Raw genomic sequence first — 17932 nt, 5'->3', positions numbered from 1 at the left:
TTGTATCGTAAAATATTATTCTGTCCATGGCAAATGTTCAGGCCACTTTATAAAACCCCTTTTGGTTTTGTGGTAATCTATTGAGAGAAGGATTTTATAGCTGACCTACAGTTTAGTTATTTTGAAACAAGTCTTGTGCCTGATTGGAATATTTTTTTCTTGTTTTTTTTTTTTTTTTTAATGCATAGATTGAAAGAAATTATTCATTGATAGTTTTGAGATTACTCTTCTAAAGTGAATAGGTGGGTTAACAAGACAAGTAACAATCATAGAAAATAGCACACAGATTGGAGAAAGTGCATACGGGAAAATGGGTTACACACTCCCTCAGGCTGCCATTGTCCTTTAGGTCACTGTAACACCCAGCACATGTCACACTCATGTTTACTAGCAGGCCCCTTTTTGCAGCAGCAAGTGGCAAATGTAAAGCACAGGCATTCGCTTTTCTCATATTTTCACAGCTACACTGTTCACGCAGCATATGTCACGTTGTAGACACTGAAACATTGTGTAAATATATTTGGTTCATTTGAGCCTCACTTCCTACAAAAAGAAAGAGAAGGTGCCATGATGGAAGCTGAAAGTTTTAATTGAGCATATGTTTTGCCCGTATGTGCCCTGCAGAGACGCGCAGTGAGAAAGCCAAGAGGAAGCTTTTCCGTAACGTCACTGTGGGAGCTTACGATGGCACTGATGGCCCCAGGTAACTAAAGTCGCTATGAACCTTACAACCTGTGATCAGCCAAAAGAGTAGTAGTCGATAAGTAAGTTGCAGCAGAAACAGTAACTTTAGCGGCTTCAAACCCTGAACAGTCACAGCAGTTTTAAGAAATAATGGACAATAAACATTAAACTAGAATAAACCTGATTTGCTACAGCCCCTGATGTAGTTCTAGCCCTGGGTTGTCTTATGAGTGTGGGCAGCAACTGAACTCTCTGCTCACTGGTTTATTACTGTAAGGTAAGACTGAGAGACCAGGCGAGGTGATTGAAATAGTTGACACGCTGTTGTTTTGTGGGCAAGCGGAGGTTCCTGTGTGTGTGGGTGTGTGTGTGTGTGTGTGCGTGTGTCTGTGTGTATGTGCTCCATTTTTTCTCCTATTGTGCTTGCACGTCTTCCTGCATGTTGTATTTGTCTGAACGCCACTTGTTCTCTCTTGTTTCGGTGTGTGAAACACGTCAGTGCTGAAAGCAAAAAGAGCAGCCATCTCATTTTCTGCCCCTTTTTGCTCCACCAGGCAAATGCACTTTTCTCTTTGATACCTCTATCCACAGGCCTCCCTCTCCTCTCTTGTTGCTTGTTTACACTGAACACAATAATGCTTTAATAAAAGACAGAGGTTGGGTTCTTCTCGTCCTCCATGACGTCTGCCTGAAGCTGCAGCCAAGCCCCGGCCGGCTACAGCTGTGTATTGTGAAGCTATGCATGTTTGTTTGAGTGTTACTGTGCATGTGAATATGCCTGTGTCTTTGTGTGTATATACACCATCCTGCTGATGAATCACGAGGAGGCTGAAACACCAAGCGCTGGTTAGATCCCCGGGCTAGTGAGAAGGACTTTCCAGTTGCCACCTCAGGGCTTTACAGCCTCTTACGCATTGGAGCTGACATTACCCTTGTGCTGAAAAGCTCTCACTGTCATTCAAAAAAGGTTTCACTTTAATGCAGCTGCGCTTGTGTTCTAAATGGAAATAGCAGCCACTGGGGTTATATTACCTGTGTTAAGTTGGTTAAGCGTAATTGCAGCACCGTGGTGAAGTGGTGCTCAATTAAGAGCAAGGTGATCCGGAGCATGTTCCCCCGCTGCAGCTGGGCATTTGGGAAAATGTCAATTACTAGTTCAGAGAGAAATAGAGAGCACAAGAGTGTTTGTTCGCCTGTATGTTGATGACAGCTCTGCTTTAGGGGAGAGGAGGGAGTGAGATGAAAGTTGGCAAATGTGTGTGTGTGTGTGTGTGTGTGTGTGTGTTTGTTTCACTGTGTGTGTGAGAAAATCCAGGGTGGGAATCAGCTGTTTGTATATCTGTGATACACCAGTCAGCGGACGAACAAATGCAAGCGCTGCCCCCCCCCCTCTCTCTGTTGCCTTAAACTTATACCCATCCCCCGCATCCCCACCCGGCAAGTTCAGATCTCCATCTCCCCCTATTTTTCGACCAAACCCTCTTCCCGTCTTCCACCAGCAAACACACCCCATACACGCTCTCCCTGTTGTGATGATCGTACCCCCCCGTCTTTCTTTCACATTATCTTTCTCTAATCTGAAGTATGTGTTCGATGCAGAGCAGCGCGCTCTCTCTCTCTCTCTCTCCTTCTCGTTCCCCACCTCTCTCGCTCCGTCTCCCCTCCGCTCTCGCGGCTCTCTTCGGCTGAGCTCTCGCTGGAAGACCGGGAGGAGGAGGAGGAGGAGGAGGGGGGTGCGGAGGGGGGGTGGCGAGCGTGCAAGATAGAGGAGGGGGGGACATGGCGATGGGGGGATGCGGAGAGAGAGATTTCTCTCTCTCTCTTCTTTCTTCGTGTCACTGGGCCCCCCCAGAAGGAGGTGGTGTGGTGTTTTTTATTAGTAGTTGTTCATTCATTCATTGGGGGCTGGGGATGTGAGGAGAGAGAGAGAGAGAGAGAGAGAGAGAGAGAGATGAGAGGAGAGAGAGCTTTGCTTTTCAAAGACAGACTAATAAAGATATGCTGCGTGTGTGTGTGTGTGTGTGTGTGTGTGTGTGGTGTGTGTGTGTGTGTGTGTGTTGTTTTTTTTTTTTTTTTTTTTTGATATGCATGTTTGTGAAATGGGATGTGGCTATTGAATGGAATGGCTGTCTGCAGCTTGTTTATTTCTGTGTCTTCCTCCCGTGTGTCTCTGAACGCCTGTGTGTTAGTGCTTGAAAGGGAGCACATATTGATGCATTTCAGTCAGACAGTGTGGGTGTATTTCATTCTCTTTGAGTCATGATTTCTTTGAGCAGATATTTTTCATTCAGCAGGACTTCCCATTTATCCCTGTTCCTTTAAAAATGCTATTGTCACATCCCATATTTTTATGTATCCCATTGTATCATTAAAAATGTGTGGTATTTTGACTACAGAGAAGGATGAATGTGAATAAGTCATTAAGTGGCGAGAGTGTGGTTTGTCAGTTGCTTTCAAGCTCTAATTTGAGATACCAGTCATTTCTGTGCATGTCTGTGTGTGTGCATGCATTTGCGTACATGTGCATGGGACTATATACACTGAATAAAATATATGTGTTCTTCACATATAAGTGTATACGTCATAGTGCTCGATTGCTGTGGAATATCTCTCCTGTACATATATCAATGTATATGTCCTGTTCATCTATCTCTCCATCCACAGTGTGTCTCACTAACATCTGTCACTTGTGGTGTGTGGGTATTGTCCCCACGTAGCCAGTCTATCTGCATGTGCATTCAGCAGGTGAATGGTTAAAAAGCTGCCTTTTTTTTCTCAGTAATTGTGGATAGAAGAGAGGATGACTCAGGAGGGTACATAATAACTCTGGTCTATAGTAGGCTTGCGCCTCCATTGCAGCCAGTTCAGAGAGTGTGTCCTACTAGCCAACAGAGATCAACCAGGGACGTTTGCGTTTTTATGGCTCTAATTGGCTGTGCCACAGTGATCAATATGGTGACGGATGAGCTGTGTTGTTTTATGTACGTAAAGTAAACCAAGTGTGTTACTGCAAGCCAGCAACATAACCTAGAATCACCTGGAGGACCAACACTGGCCATGTTTCCCCCCTTGTAGAAGTGGATGGATGAAGCGCCCAATGGATTTATCCACCCACTCCATGTTACTTTGATCCTCAGAAAGGGAAACCATAATGGAGGACAGGGTGAGAGAAAAGGGAATGAGGTGTGAGGAGCAGATGGCTGGAAGGCGGCTGTGCGTTGGCGAAACAGTAACATTGATGGAGAACACACAAGGGATGGACCTCAGTAGGGGAAACTAATGATCGTCTGTTCAGTGCTGAAGTTACGGCTTGGTGTCAAAGTCTGGATTATCAGGCCTGTATGCCAATGCTCATGACTCTGTTGTACCTCTGTGACTCCACAGACAAACTTTGTTTATTGCATCCTCTGTCGGACTAAATACACAAGAACTCGCTGTGTCTGTACTGTAAGAGAGAGTGTGGGAAATAATATTATATTGTTGTTGTAATTATAGCACCAGCATACACATCGGTGTAGGTTTGGTTTCAGAAGTGGCAGAGGCAAAATGAAGTTGGAGCGATGCTTTTTCTTTGCCAGACATAAAAAAAAAATTCAAGTCTGCTGCCTCAAACCTAAAAGTAAAACAAAATGTTTGCATTTTCAAGTGATGCATTGATTTTTCCCTAACTGTTACATGCCTAAATTACCCTGATGAGAACCTTGCTGCACATCTTACAGCCAGGCAGCAAATCCAACGGTTGTGTTTAGGTTTAGGGTATAGATAGTTAAGGTTCCATTTAGCGCCACAGTTTGGGTTCTAGGTCTGCTGACTCAAGCAAAGGAGGCAGATTTTGTGTGCAGCCTGAGAGTTAGCGGTGCCTGACATATTTAAATTCCATCTATATTTGCTACTTCTCATGAAGGTCCTGGTGTGAGCGCACACACAATTCACCCAAACTTCCCATTTAAAAGAGGGAGGGACAAAAAAACTGTATTCCCATTGGAAATCATGTCCTTGAGTATTACCCACCATTTTCACTGCACTGTTCATGCTATCCCTATAATTAAAGGCAATTCTTCGATCTGGCCACTCAATCTGTTCACTCACTAGGAAATCATATCGTTTGATTTCATTTAAGTTGGAAAGTCAATTTGAGTTAACGTTGAGGAGCACAAACTAACACAGAAATGGGCTGCCTAGAAAAGAAATATCTGGAATTCCTCTTAGATCATACAGCTCTGCTCAAGCCCCAGGCTGTCAAACAGAACCAGGGTGAGTTGACATTGTTAGAAAGTCAAGTCCAGAAATGAGTCATGAGATGTGGCTGTGTGTGGAGTCCATTGAAACAGTCCTATATTAGAGGAAGGGTTGTAAAGCAGCTTGGCCAAAAGTCCCAGACAGGGTAATAGAATAATGAAGGAGGTTGCTGGGCCAGCCGATACACTGCTCCTACTGTCTCATAATAAGATTGCATCACAAACGTATGTGATCGCTGTGTCTGCCCTCTCAGGCTGTAGCCTTTGGGCCAGAGGAGCTGTTTATGGAGGGAGATTAGAGGCCTGTGCGACTTTTTTTTTTGTACATAATTTGAAGTGTCATGTATGGCCAGTAGTGGTGGGTTGGAGTTGGTAAAGCAGTATCCCTACAAAAGCTGCCAGAGGCGGTTAAAGCTAATGCAGCGATTTAGGTGCATTTGGAAGTTTCCATTATCAGTGAAGTGTATGTGCACATTTTTCTAATGTGCCGTTTCCCCCAGCGCAGTGCTTTTCAGCTCTAGCTGGATTAGTCTATAGTATGGACTGTCATCTCATGTACACTTCCTCCCATTGTGACACTAACTGTATCCCTGCTATCAACCCTTTTGTGCACCGACACTTTTAGTATGACATTCTCAAACCAACCTATCTTTTGCTGCAGTGTGATTTCATAATGTGATGCAGTATAGCTGTTTTCCACTTTCGGAAAATGCTTGATTTGCATGACAATAACACTTTTCTGTTGCTATAGAAGTCATACAGCTCTGTTCCCCTCCAATTCTCTCTCTTTCTCTCCGTTTCTCTCCATCACCGTTTCCCTTTCTCTTCTCCTCCCTCTTTACTCCTTCAAAGTGACTACATCATTAAGGAGAAGACAGTGCTCCTACAGAAGAAAGACAATGAGGGCTTTGGCTTTGTGCTTAGGGGAGCCAAAGGTGAGCCTCTTCTCGAAAATTCACCACATATTCCTCTGTCTCTATAGATTTCTCGGTCTCATATGCTTCCTTTCTCTCTTTCTATCATTCTTTCCCTCCCTCATTTTCAAGCCCATGTTCTTGTTATCTGTGTCCACTCATGCTCATCCTTTTTGTCTTATGCTCCTCAGCTCAGACTCCCATAGAGGAGTTCACTCCAACGCCAGCATTCCCTGCGCTGCAGTACCTGGAGTCTGTCGATGAGGGGGGTGTGGCTTGGAGGGCAGGCCTGAGGATGGGGGATTTCCTCATCGAGGTAAGGATAAGATGCATTTTGGACGAATGCGCACTAACCCCACACTGTGCTTAATCTGAGGTTCTGAGTTTTACCAACAACACGCTTTATCCAGAAGCCATATTTGGATGAAACATTAAACAAAATTACCCTTACTGATGCACTTTGTATTTCTCGTTAAATTCTATTGTTTGGTGGTGTATATTTTTCAGTTCCAACTAGTCAAATAACTGGTTTCCATTTAGAGTTAGGATAGTTCATAAACTATACAGGAAGAACTCCGTGTTAAAAAAAAGGTTAGTCACACAGTTTCTCACTGACAAAACTTTGATGAATCATTATGCAACAAGCACAACAAGCTACACAATGCACAGTATCACATTTCACTTAGATTTTAAAAAATAACTATCACTGGTGCTTTCTCTACTGTCTCCTACTGAATGCCTCAAGTGCAGCCATGTTCCTTTAAGAGTGTCATAGGTCCTTCTGGGAAATGTAGTGAATGAAGAGGACATAGACCAGACAGGCTGAAGAGAAGTGGGTACACACAAAAAAACAACCTACATGTTGTTTCAAAATAACTTCTAGGATGCACTGAACTGAACCTCACAGATCAATGATATCTGCAGGGTGGACAACAGAAACATCTTACAATCCAATAGCTTAGTAGTAAATACCAGTTTTATAGAGCACATAATGTTTAAGTTTTTTAAAGATTTTCAATGGTTTTGATCCATTTCTGTGGTAATTTTTCAGACTGTAGTTTTTATACTGTTTCTAAATATATATTCTGCAGGTGTAATTTTACTCAGAGTTGGTAAGGGACTGCTGTAAACCTTGATCGCTGTTCTTCATTGACGAAGAACCAGCAGTTCAGGCAGCAACTTTCTGGCCGTTTTGCACCTTTAAAAGTCGCTGCATGTTGCCCTGAAAACTCAGTTCTAAAAATGGTGATTGTCAAAGTTATTTAGGTGCCCAAGCCTTTGTAACTTTGACTGTAGTCGTTCGCTGAATTGTTGGTGCAGTCTTAAAAAAACATGTGCCAAACACGGAAAAGCTACGTCACCAAAGTGAGCCAATGGTCACAGGAAGACCCTCAATGAGTCTGTACTATAAGGTGTCTGTTTTTGTGTCCACTCCGTGTAACAATAGTTGATTTTTCATTTAAATGGAAATTAATGCAACACATCAGCTTATTCTGCATTGAGCTCTTGTGTCTTTGCGTCTTTCAGGTGAACGGCCAGAATGTGGTGAAGGTTGGCCACCGGCAGGTGGTCAACATGATCCGACAAGGCGGCAACAGTCTCATGGTGAAAGTTGTAATGGTCGCTCGAAACCCTGAACTGGAGGACACTGCTCGGAAGAGGGGTAAGAGTCAAATTTTCCTCATATGTTGTTTCCATCCCATGTTTATGATGTCATGATAAAGCTGATTGCATGTTTACTTAATCCTAAAAGCCTTTTGCAATGTGGTTGTCTTTGGTGACTGCATGTTTTATTTTGGAATACTAAACATTAAGTCTGCATTTGGCTGGCTTCCCTTGGTAGCCCCGCAGCAGACTAAAAGGCTGACTCCTCCTGCCATTGCCCTGCGTTCCAAGTCAATGACATCAGAGCTGGAAGACATGGGTAAGATCAGAGAGGGGACTAATGACTGAAAGCAAAGAATAAAAAGGAGGAGAGGCCAGGAAAGAACATATAAAAAATAAATTAAATTTATGTCCCTCACAGTTTTGTATCGGGGGGGTGTCATATTGAAAAAGCTTCTTTTTGTTGGGTCAGCAGCTTCTCTGCAGGATGATGGTACAGTACTATGGCACTAGTAGTGAAACACAGCATTAAATATTTACCAAGTTGATGCAGAAAGCAAAGAAAATGATCTAACATGGGTGTGTTTTTTTTCATTAGCAATATTTTGATTGGCAAGATTCATTTGCACTTTTGATATTACCTATAAAGAAGAAAGGTGATAATTAATCAATGAAGTTAGGAGATATAAAAGCAATTTCTAGTTGTGAAATGCCACTTGTCTGATGCCATCAGTTACAAACTGCTCTTTGTTATTTTTCCCCTCTGAACCAAATGTGCTGCATGCAGTGGACAAAGGTGGGAGAATCATGGATTTGTGTGCTCTCATTATTATTTCTGTCCCCATCACCATCCCTCTCATCACATCAGCGTTCACACCATCACATGTGTCTGAGTATGTATTTCATCCTTTCATCTGCTTTATACACATGACTACACAGCAGTTCTAGTCACACTTAATTTTTGTTTCCCGAATTATGTATGCTACAGCTGCCTCTCCATGGAAAAAGAAAGCAGGTGAATATCAGCCTTTATCATTACCCCTATCAGCCCCTGAGCTTTAATTAAAAGTTGGCTTGTTTGATGCTCTTTTTTCTCCTCCTTTTTCAGAGTACGAGTCCTCTCAGGGTCCCGATAAGAAGAGGACAGTCTATCAGATGGCATTAAGTAAGAAATCGCTCTCACTGCTCTTGTCATACTCCAAGAGGGTGTTTTAAACCTTGAGGAGATAGGAGGGGGCTCATTGAAATCTTCCTTTTCATGCTTCTTCCTGTGTTTTATGCTTCCTCTCACTACCTCTCTTCCCTTCTTTTTTTGGCCTGCCCCTACTCTGTCTTTGTTTTAGATAAACTGGATGAAATCTTGGCTGCCGCCCAACACACTATTACATCAGACAACCAGGGCCAGAGAGGTCATGGGGGCAAGAGGGACCGGAGCAAGAGCATTGTTCCCAATGTCTCCAATGAGGTACTGTTGGGAAATTGATGGAAATAGTCCTAGTAAGGGTCATTACCATAACGTCCTGTTAGCTTCTTAGACTCCATTTCTATAGAATTACAAAATATTAAAAAATACTGAAGACCTATGGACCTCCTCCCAGTCCTGCAATACCAGATTCACATATGCAACAGAGTTTGTCCCCTGCTTCAGGATGCCGCACATATTTAGTCAGGGAAGTGACTAATGCTAGCAAAAAAAAAAAAGATTTCAATCTATAAATCAGCTTGGTCTTTAGCATGATTTTAGCCCTGTGTGTTGTCCTGCCCTCACTGTGCTTTAGGGAAAATGATTGACAATGGTCCACCCACATCAAAACATTTGTGTAACTTTGAGTCAGGTTGTGTCCATTCATCTATGCTCTGTTGCCTGATATACTAATACTCAGACTGACTGGTTCTTTTGTATTGCATTTCACTGTATATCAAATGAATATCGGTTTAACAGCCAATATCAGTTTTATTTGATTATTTCTGAGTAAATTTTTCCCCTCTCCTCTCTTTACTTCCTTCCTTTCAAATAATCTTTTGCTCCCTTGTCTTCTTTTTAAAATGTGTTTCGACATCCAAAGCAACCCTATGAGCAGCAGTCATCAGTGAGTATGGTGCAGCAAGGACCAGGTTTTGGCTACAACCAAGCTCATTTTCAACCAGGCCACGGTCCTCAGCATGCAGTCATGATGCGTCAAAAATCTATTGGTAACAGCAATTGTCATGGAAAGATTTCTACCAGCTCAGTATGTGAGGTTCTGTTTGTAACTGCCTGTGTCCTTGTGCTAAGGTGTAACAGAGGAGGAAAGGCAGTACCTCCACCCACCTGCTATGAAGTTGGCTCGTAGCCTGTCAGTGCCGGGACCAGAAGAAATCCCCCCGCCTCCTAACACATCTGCCCCAGATCCGCCTTTATCTGCAGGCCCTCATCCTGTGAGAGGGCCTGCTATGCCCATACCCCCTGTATCTCAAGCCCACTACCAGCTCCACTCCCAGCCAGGGCATCCTACTCAAGCAGGCTGGGAGAGGGGAGGCCCTGGTGGGATGAACCAGCAGGTCATGGTCCCCACCCTCAGGAGACAGTCAGAAGGACTGTGTGTCAGAGAGTCAGAGGCACCAAGGAGAGGTGGTGGTAAGATGGGAGGGTTAAGGAGAGGCTATAGCAGCGCTACACCACCGACAAGTGCTAAGCCCAAGGCCCAACAAGCACAACAACATCACCCGCACATGGCTAACCGGGAGCAGGGTGGAGGGGTAGGCAGAGGGGCGGCCAGGAGGGGTGGTCGAGGAGCTCTAATGAAGCAGTCGAAAGTGGAGGACGGGCTGCGACAGCACAGAGGAAAAGGAGGCGCAGCTAAAGAGAAGAGTTCCATCCCTATCCCCACCATCATTGTCAAAGCGCCCTCCACCAGCAGCAGTGGCCGAAGCAGCCAGGGTAGCAGCATGGAAGCTGAGCCCTCGCAGGATGTGGAAGACCAAACCTCAACAGATGCAACCCTAGGCAGCCCCAACGCCAGTCTACCCTCACCACTCACCTCCTCTCCACCTCAGCCCCCTACATCTACTTCCTTGCCTTCATCAACTGTTGCCTCTTCTGTTTCCTCTCAGCAAAACCTGGAAAACTTGGATTACACTTCAACATTCAGTACAGCCTTTGGGAGAGGAGGAGCGGGCAGGGAAAGGGAACGTTTCCGAGATATGAGAAGAAAGAGTGCGTCTTTCTTCCTCTCATCTGAGGAGGACATTCAGGGAGAGGCAGGCGGAGGAGCAGGAGACGGAGGATTAGCACTAGAGGCAAGAATTCAGCCTTTGCAGGGCTCACAAATTGAAGTACCCACGCCTCGACTCCGGCCCTCCAAGTCTATAGATGAAGGCATGTTTTCTGGAGATAGCTGTGTCAACTATTCCAGCAGCATGCCCCCAGCATTTGGCCTGCCTGAGTATTCTTCCCCTGTCCTCAATCAGGATGGACAGCCCAAGTCAGCTCCCTCAGTGTACGGCACCCAGCCAGCTACTACCTTCATCCATCCACTTACAGGTAAAGTTCTTGACCCTTCATCCCCACTTGGTCTGGCCCTGGCTGCAAGAGAACGGGCCTTAAAGGATGACCGCAGGACGCGTCGAGAGGAGAGACATTTTGGTCGGCAGCTGTCCACAGTAGGGGCGTTCCCCACCCCTATTCAGACCCCAACTCCTTCCCTTTTTGCAACCCCTACACAATCGGCCTACACTTCCCCAGTGTCCCTCCACCTAAGCTCCCCCACCACTACCACCTCACCTGCATCTCTGAGCCGTCCACAGTCACCGCGGATATTACGTTTGGGAGGAGGAGGTGGGGAGAGGATGGAGAGAGAAAAGGAGGGAGGACCCAGAGAGGGTCTTAGAGTTCGCTTCTCAGAGGACAGAACCAGTCAATATTCAACCCAGTATTACCCACAAAGCCCTAGGGAGAGAGAAAGAGAAAAAGAGGTTTATGACAGCAGACCTGCTCCACCCATACAGCCTCCTCCACCTCCAGCTCAACCTGCCCCCCGCAGACCTTCATTTCTGCAAATGGAAAGCACTCCCAACACCAGCTACATCCCTCAGTACACTGTTCCCACAGCCCCAGCACAGACACATGAAGTTATGGGAGACGCAAGAGCAGGGGTGAGTGGAGGTCTAGGACTGATGGTTCTCCCTCCACCAGCTCCCTCAATAGATGCAGATGACGAGTTTGTCTTTGCAGATCCCTTGCCCCCTCCTTTACAGTTTGCTAATGGAAAGACAGAGAGAGTCCAGGAATTTTCTCAACGGCATCAACACCCGAGTCAGCACTCTGCTGCTATTGCTCCACCTCCCCCACCACCTCTTCCATCTCCCAAGCCCTCAACCGTTACCCAACCCTCTCCGCAGGGTGGCGACTCTGCTGCCTCCAGCCTTACCTCCTACGACAGCGAGGTGGCCAACCTCACACAGTCAGCTCTCTCTCCGTCTTATCCGTCCCCACAGATATTTCCCCCTCCCTCCACCACCACCACCTCTGCTGCTGCTCTGCCTCCCACGTCCCTACACAGACCCCAACCCATGTCCCATTCTCATCCCTATTACAGCAGCTCTAACGACTCCTCAGTAGGTGGTCACACCCCAGCACAGGACAGAGGCACAGCCGCCCTCACCACCACAATGACCTATGCTACCACTACCATGACAGCCACTGCTGCTGCCACCACCACCACAACTTCACCGGCATCTTCTGACTACAGCATGACCATGGCTGGGCCCAAGGCTGGCCTCAGCACAGGGGGCAAACACACTGACCACACTCCTCACACTACTATTATACCCAAGAGTGGAGACTGGCAAGATGCTGTGGTGGATTCTGGAATTGAGGAGCTGGACAGTCACAGCAGTAGTGACCACCATTTAGAAATGCTGGGACTAAGCGGGCTGAGAGGAGAGAGGGGGGTCGGAGGAGACGGGCGAGGAGGAGAGGGAGACAAAAGCAGTGAACATCAGGATCCTTGTACAACCTACTCAGGTGGGCAAACATTTGAGGTGCACAGCGCCAAACTAGCAAACCCTGTGTTTCCAAAGATGACTCATTACAAGGAAGGGGGAGGAAGGGGCCAGCCTGTAGCAATACGTAGACAGAACAGCGCCAACCCTGCTCCCTTGCAGTTGCAGAGACAAAGCAACCCAGAAGATGCCAGGTTAGATGGAGCTCTCATTGATGAAAGGAAACGTAAGCAGAGTCGATCCAAAATGGAGGATGGCTTTAGCTCTACCCTGGCTGCCTGCTTAGAGAGACCTATGGAGACTCGGTCAGTGGGCTGGGGTGAGGTCGAGGAGCATGAGCAAGGTGGAGCAGTCCAGAGAGGTGCTATGATTTTGGACAGCCGCAGGCTGCACTCGCCTCTTTCTGGTGTGAAGGCCAGCATCATCAATGAACTAAGCTCCAAGCTTCAACAGATGAGTAGCATGAAGAGCATGGAAGACTGGAGCCACACTCCCAAATCACCCACCATGCATAGGTTTGTTTGTTGTCCTTTATATTAAAATAACAGTTTACATGTCTGCTTATTTTAACTGAAATTTGTTGTTAGAATTTAAAATTCACAGGTTCATTTTTATGTGTTTCAGGTATTCTGCGGATTTCACTGATGCTTTTCAAAGCCCCCCTACTGGCCACTCCACCTCACCATTACCCACTTCCTCCCCACAGCACCGTCAGATCCTGACCCCCAACCTGTCAGCTGCACCTTCTGTCTCACCTTCACCACAAGTACCAATTCAGCACAACTGGACCCGATCCCCTTCCCCACAGATGCCCTCCTCTCCAGTTCATTCCCACCCTCCCCATTCCCCGACCTACTGCCCATACCCAACATCACCGAAGCATCGCTCCAAGTTCCGTAGGCAGACTTTTGATTTCCAGTGCAGTCCCACTAAAGAGATGCGGTCTTCAGTCTCTCGGCGTCGTGCTCCAAGCCCTCTTATCTATAACACTGAACAACCAAACCCCAGCCCCCCGAGACCCTCCTCGCTCCCCATACTTCCCAGCACACCAGTGTACAACAACCCTTTTGACTTCCCCGGGCCCCTCACTCCTCCTTCTCCTGGCCTACCTCTAGGAGACACGTACAAGGCTTCAACCCCTCCATTGTTCTCCCCATCTGGTGTGCCAACTCCAAACCCCCTACTTGTCTCCCGCTCTCTCTCCCCCACCCATTTTCTCTCTGGAGCTTCCTCCCCTATGCATTTGCCCCCCAGCCCATCTTGTCTCAATTATCCCCATCTCACCCCTCCTCCACCAGCCAAACCCTTTGCCATCAAGCCCCTGCCCTACTGGACCAAGTATGACGTGGCGGACTGGCTGGCTTATCTAAACCTGGGTGAACATAGAGAGCGTTTCATAGACAATGAGATAGATGGATCGCATCTGCCTTCGCTCACCAAGGATGACTTCTTGGACCTGGGAGTGACACGTGTGGGACACCGAATGAATATTGAAAGGGCGCTGAAGAAACTCACTGACAGGTGAGGGAGGCCTAATAGACTGTGGAACACGTAGAGGCAACGGAGTCAAAATGTCAAAAAGGAAGGTGAAGGAAAGTCAAAGTGTCTCATTCCTTCCATACAAGTTAGCTGGATCAGCCCCTTTCTTCATTAGTTGCATATAATTTCATAAGTTATCCCATCTTCCATCCATCCTTTTCTCTTTCTCTTTATTAATCTGTTTTATAAACCTTATTTTGTTTGTTCCGTCTTTATTTAAGTTCTATCCATTCTTATTCTTTGATTTGCCCTCCTTCTCTCCCCAGGCGGCTCTCCTCTCCTTTGCATGTCACTACTTCTCCCCGAGACACAGACTGAGAGAGTGAAGAGCTGATTCAATGATGAGAGAAAGGGAGAGACACAAATTGACAAAGATGAACAATAACAGAAGATGTGCAAGAGAAGAACGGTAGACATCAACAGGTTGCGTTGAATTAAAACTAAGGGCTGGATATGTGGGGGAAAGTATTGTCTTACAAATTTGCTTCACATGTAAGGAATATTGTATGAAACTTGTGGAATGACTTCTGGTCAAGACAAGGTGCGAAGGAATTAAGAATATCATATGAAAATGACGCTCTTCAACTGAAAATATACTTTAAAACTTTAGATGGACGTGCATTTAACTAACGCACTGTTTTGTGCTGTAAAAGACAAACATATACATACACACTCATATTCACAACCACTCCGACAGATGGATTCTCACACCAGTGCTGAGAAACTTCAGTCTGAGTTCAAGAAAAGGTGAAAAGTTGCTGCCTAAATTGTAAACCCAAAATAAAGTTTTACTGATTGTGACTGAGCCAGAAATTCTGGTGAAAACAGAAACATTAGAGCCACATCCTACCATCAGTTTTGTAGCTTTAATCAAATGGCTGTGAGTACTGGAGCCAAAGTCAGAATATGAGGGAATGGGTTTTGTTTGTAAACGATGATAGAGGAAATGATAGAACACAATAGTATTCTTTTTATATATTTGCCATATTCCCATACAGGATGCCCCAGTAAGCATTGTATGTTTGTACTTTGCGAGCACTAAATATATCTTACATGTTAAATGGGAGTCACTATTAGTAGAACCATTTGTTTTGTACTACACGCTGACTGCAATCATTTATTTCCAATTGGTCAGGGTATTTAAAACTTTTGAACTTAAGTTGGGAATAATGAGGACGTACAGGTATTGAGAAAATATTGTCTGGAAAAGACCGTGTATTATTTTTCTCATTATCCTATAGAAAGGAGAGGAAATATTCGAGAGGAATTGAGAGGGGTTTGTATGTAATTTCAAACTACAAATCACTCTTAGATTTTATTGGTTTATAGCCATAGCAGAGGTCAAGGGATGGATCTATCCTCTTTGAGGCCATAATGTTGACCGCTTTCTCCCACACAGCAGGTGCAGTGATCAAAAAGGGCTTTTTACTGCTTCTCTGTCTGCCTGACTTCCTCAGCCTTCAGCCTCTGTGAGTCAGTGTGTCTGATTTTGTGCGTGCGTGTTCGTCAGCCTGCGTTGGTGGCTAAATGCTTTCCCTGACCTACACCTTTCTCTTTCTAATGCCTTTTCCAAAACATATTTATAACGGTCAGAAAACATTGTTTTTTTTTCTCATCAGTTAGCAATCCCAGTGTTTCCCTGTGCCAAACATAACCATCAAAAAGAAATACTCTGACCTACTTTTCAAAAAGTTTTTATCAGAGTGAAAACTTTTAGTAAATACTGTATATGTTACATAGAGGTGAACATGAACACCCTGGATTTTTTTTTAACATGCCAGTTTTGCCATTCCCTGAAGTGAATTCAACTGTTAGGCAAAAACACATCATTTATAGATCTATATGTAATGATGATGATGACAGTGATAATATAAAAATATAGTATAATAAAGATAATAATATTTAGTATGTAAACATTTTTAAGAATCTCTGTCTTCCAAATAGTGTGGACAAATTCTTTGAAGCTTTGTTTGGTTTATGTTTCATTTGGGGTTTCCTGTAAATGCTTTCTATACTGCTCACCCTGTGGTGACCCCCAGTGAAGCTGACACATTAGTTATTGTATATTCTCTCTATGTGAGTTTAAAATTATGACTCTGTTTCTCATGTTGAGTTGCCTCAATGCTATTTCATGGTGGATGCTATTCCTGAAAATTGAAAGGACTGAGCAGTAGGGTAGAAAGCATTACATACCATGATTTAAAAGAGTATTTTAGGTCTAGTGAAATGCATAATGAATATGACTACATACAGTATGAGCATAGGTATGCGGAGATAAAAGGTTTATATATAAATATATACATATAAATATATATATAAAGATTTGTTTTAAATAAAAAACAGCATATACTGATAAACAATATGATAGAGGTACAACTAAGTTGTTGAAATAAATGCTAAAATAAACTATGGCCCTGCCATGATTCTCATTTCTCCTTGGATTCCCTCATATTCACATAATGATCCAATTTGAAGTCCTGTGTTTGAATTGAGTCATTTGGCAGCAGCTCGTATCAGCCCTGTGGTAGTTCAACACAACATTGTTTTCAGGTCCAGGATTATTTTCCCATCAGGCTTGGTGAGCTAAAAGGCACAAAAGAGTGGAGCTCATGGGGAGGGAGAAGATGAGATGGCTTAAATCAAAGCAAGCAGTGGCTGCATTCATGCAGCAAACCAAGATTGCTTGTAAGGCATGGAAAACAATGAACAACAACTTGGAAGAAGATGAATGTAAGACTGTTTGCTGGCACGTTGGCCACTTTGAGGTTCATGGTTAAAAACTGTAAATACTGCTATTATTTTTTTAAGTGCCTGCCAGTTGTCCAGGTTTCCCCTTCTTTGTATTTCTCTATTTGGGGTCTGCTCATAGTTAGTAAAGTTATAGATATCAGGCCTTGTTTTTCTCCTCTGACAGTATGACAAAAAAATCCACAGAGAAAAACAATTCTCAATACATATGCAATTAATTACATTCTGTAAAAGTGTCTTTATTTTACTGTTACTTCATCTGACATTTCATATCTTCAGTCACCCCATGCTGTCATTAGTTTTCATGGAGACTTTGTTAGAAACTACAGACGGGTGACAAACTAAAGCAGAAACTATCAGGTGTCTTATTCAGGTGTTGGGCGCCCACGTGCAACCAGAACATCTTTAGAGCTCCTTGGTATAGACTATACAAGTCTCTGGACCTGTGCTGGAGGTATGAATACCATTCTTCCTAAAGCTATGTCCTCATTTAGTGTTTAAATGACAATGGTGAAGAAATCTCCCATGGGTGTTAATTTGGAGTGAGAACTATTGCATTTGCATTTGTCATATTTCTGCACTCATTGTAATCAGTTTTTTCCTTTATTTTTTCTGTCTTTATTTTGAATGGAGGCTGTTTACTGTGAGGTCTGTGGAATATGCACTGGGGCAGTGATTCAGGAAACGTACATTACTTTTGAAATTTTAAAATTTCAAGAGCCCGTTTCTGAAATAAGTGAGAAACAATATATTTTCTCTGGTGGGGTGTGTGAAAGTGGTCTTTAAGATACTCAGGCTCTGGATAAACTGTTGAGATTAGTGGATTTCTGAAAAGTCTAATTTTATACAGCATGTATTGCGAAAAGACTGAGAAATCTAAGCAGATGGCAGTAAACAAACTATCATTCTGGATGACACTGGTGTTCTCCTTTAACTCCTGGCTAACATCCAGAAGAGCACAGCCCAGAATAAGTAAACAGTGTGTTGGTGAGCATGCCGTATATTGTACTCTCTTTGACAGTCTCTCTTTCTAGGGCTGACCAGAGCGAGAATGGCAGGTCACAAAGGAGCACAGGGCTAATGTGGCAGTTCATGGGATACCCCCAGCCCCCCAGCCCCACTCCCGCTGTCACACACACTCACTAATAAGCTCACATGACTGTGTGCCACACTGACACAATTCTGCGACCAGCAAATGGTCAAAATGAAGGTTCAGCATCT

At 44.5% G+C, this 17932-nt stretch overlaps 1 protein-coding gene across 1 annotated transcript in view; it reads left to right on the top strand.

Moving 5' to 3' along the window:
- The window catches only part of LOC120794805 (SH3 and multiple ankyrin repeat domains protein 3-like), a 28424-nt gene extending 12100 nt beyond the window's left edge, over positions 1-16324 (top strand). Inside the window, exons 15-27 of the mRNA XM_040136155.1 lie at positions 625-703; positions 5775-5857; positions 6028-6152; positions 7364-7499; positions 7680-7760; positions 8229-8237; positions 8430-8456; positions 8550-8606; positions 8785-8894; positions 9508-9634; positions 9717-12939; positions 13049-13945; positions 14230-16324. Coding sequence (XP_039992089.1) covers positions 625-703; positions 5775-5857; positions 6028-6152; positions 7364-7499; positions 7680-7760; positions 8229-8237; positions 8430-8456; positions 8550-8606; positions 8785-8894; positions 9508-9634; positions 9717-12939; positions 13049-13945; positions 14230-14281 — 5006 coding nt within the window. The 3' untranslated portion in view covers positions 14282-16324. The remainder of the gene's footprint in view (positions 1-624; positions 704-5774; positions 5858-6027; positions 6153-7363; positions 7500-7679; positions 7761-8228; positions 8238-8429; positions 8457-8549; positions 8607-8784; positions 8895-9507; positions 9635-9716; positions 12940-13048; positions 13946-14229) is intronic.
- Positions 16325-17932: the final 1608 nt, after the last annotated feature.

The sequence above is a fragment of the Xiphias gladius genome, chromosome 9 (genome assembly GCF_016859285.1).
Source record: "Xiphias gladius isolate SHS-SW01 ecotype Sanya breed wild chromosome 9, ASM1685928v1, whole genome shotgun sequence".
Classification (NCBI taxonomy): domain Eukaryota; kingdom Metazoa; phylum Chordata; class Actinopteri; order Istiophoriformes; family Xiphiidae; genus Xiphias; species Xiphias gladius.
This window is presented reverse-complemented; position numbering and strand designations above follow the sequence as displayed.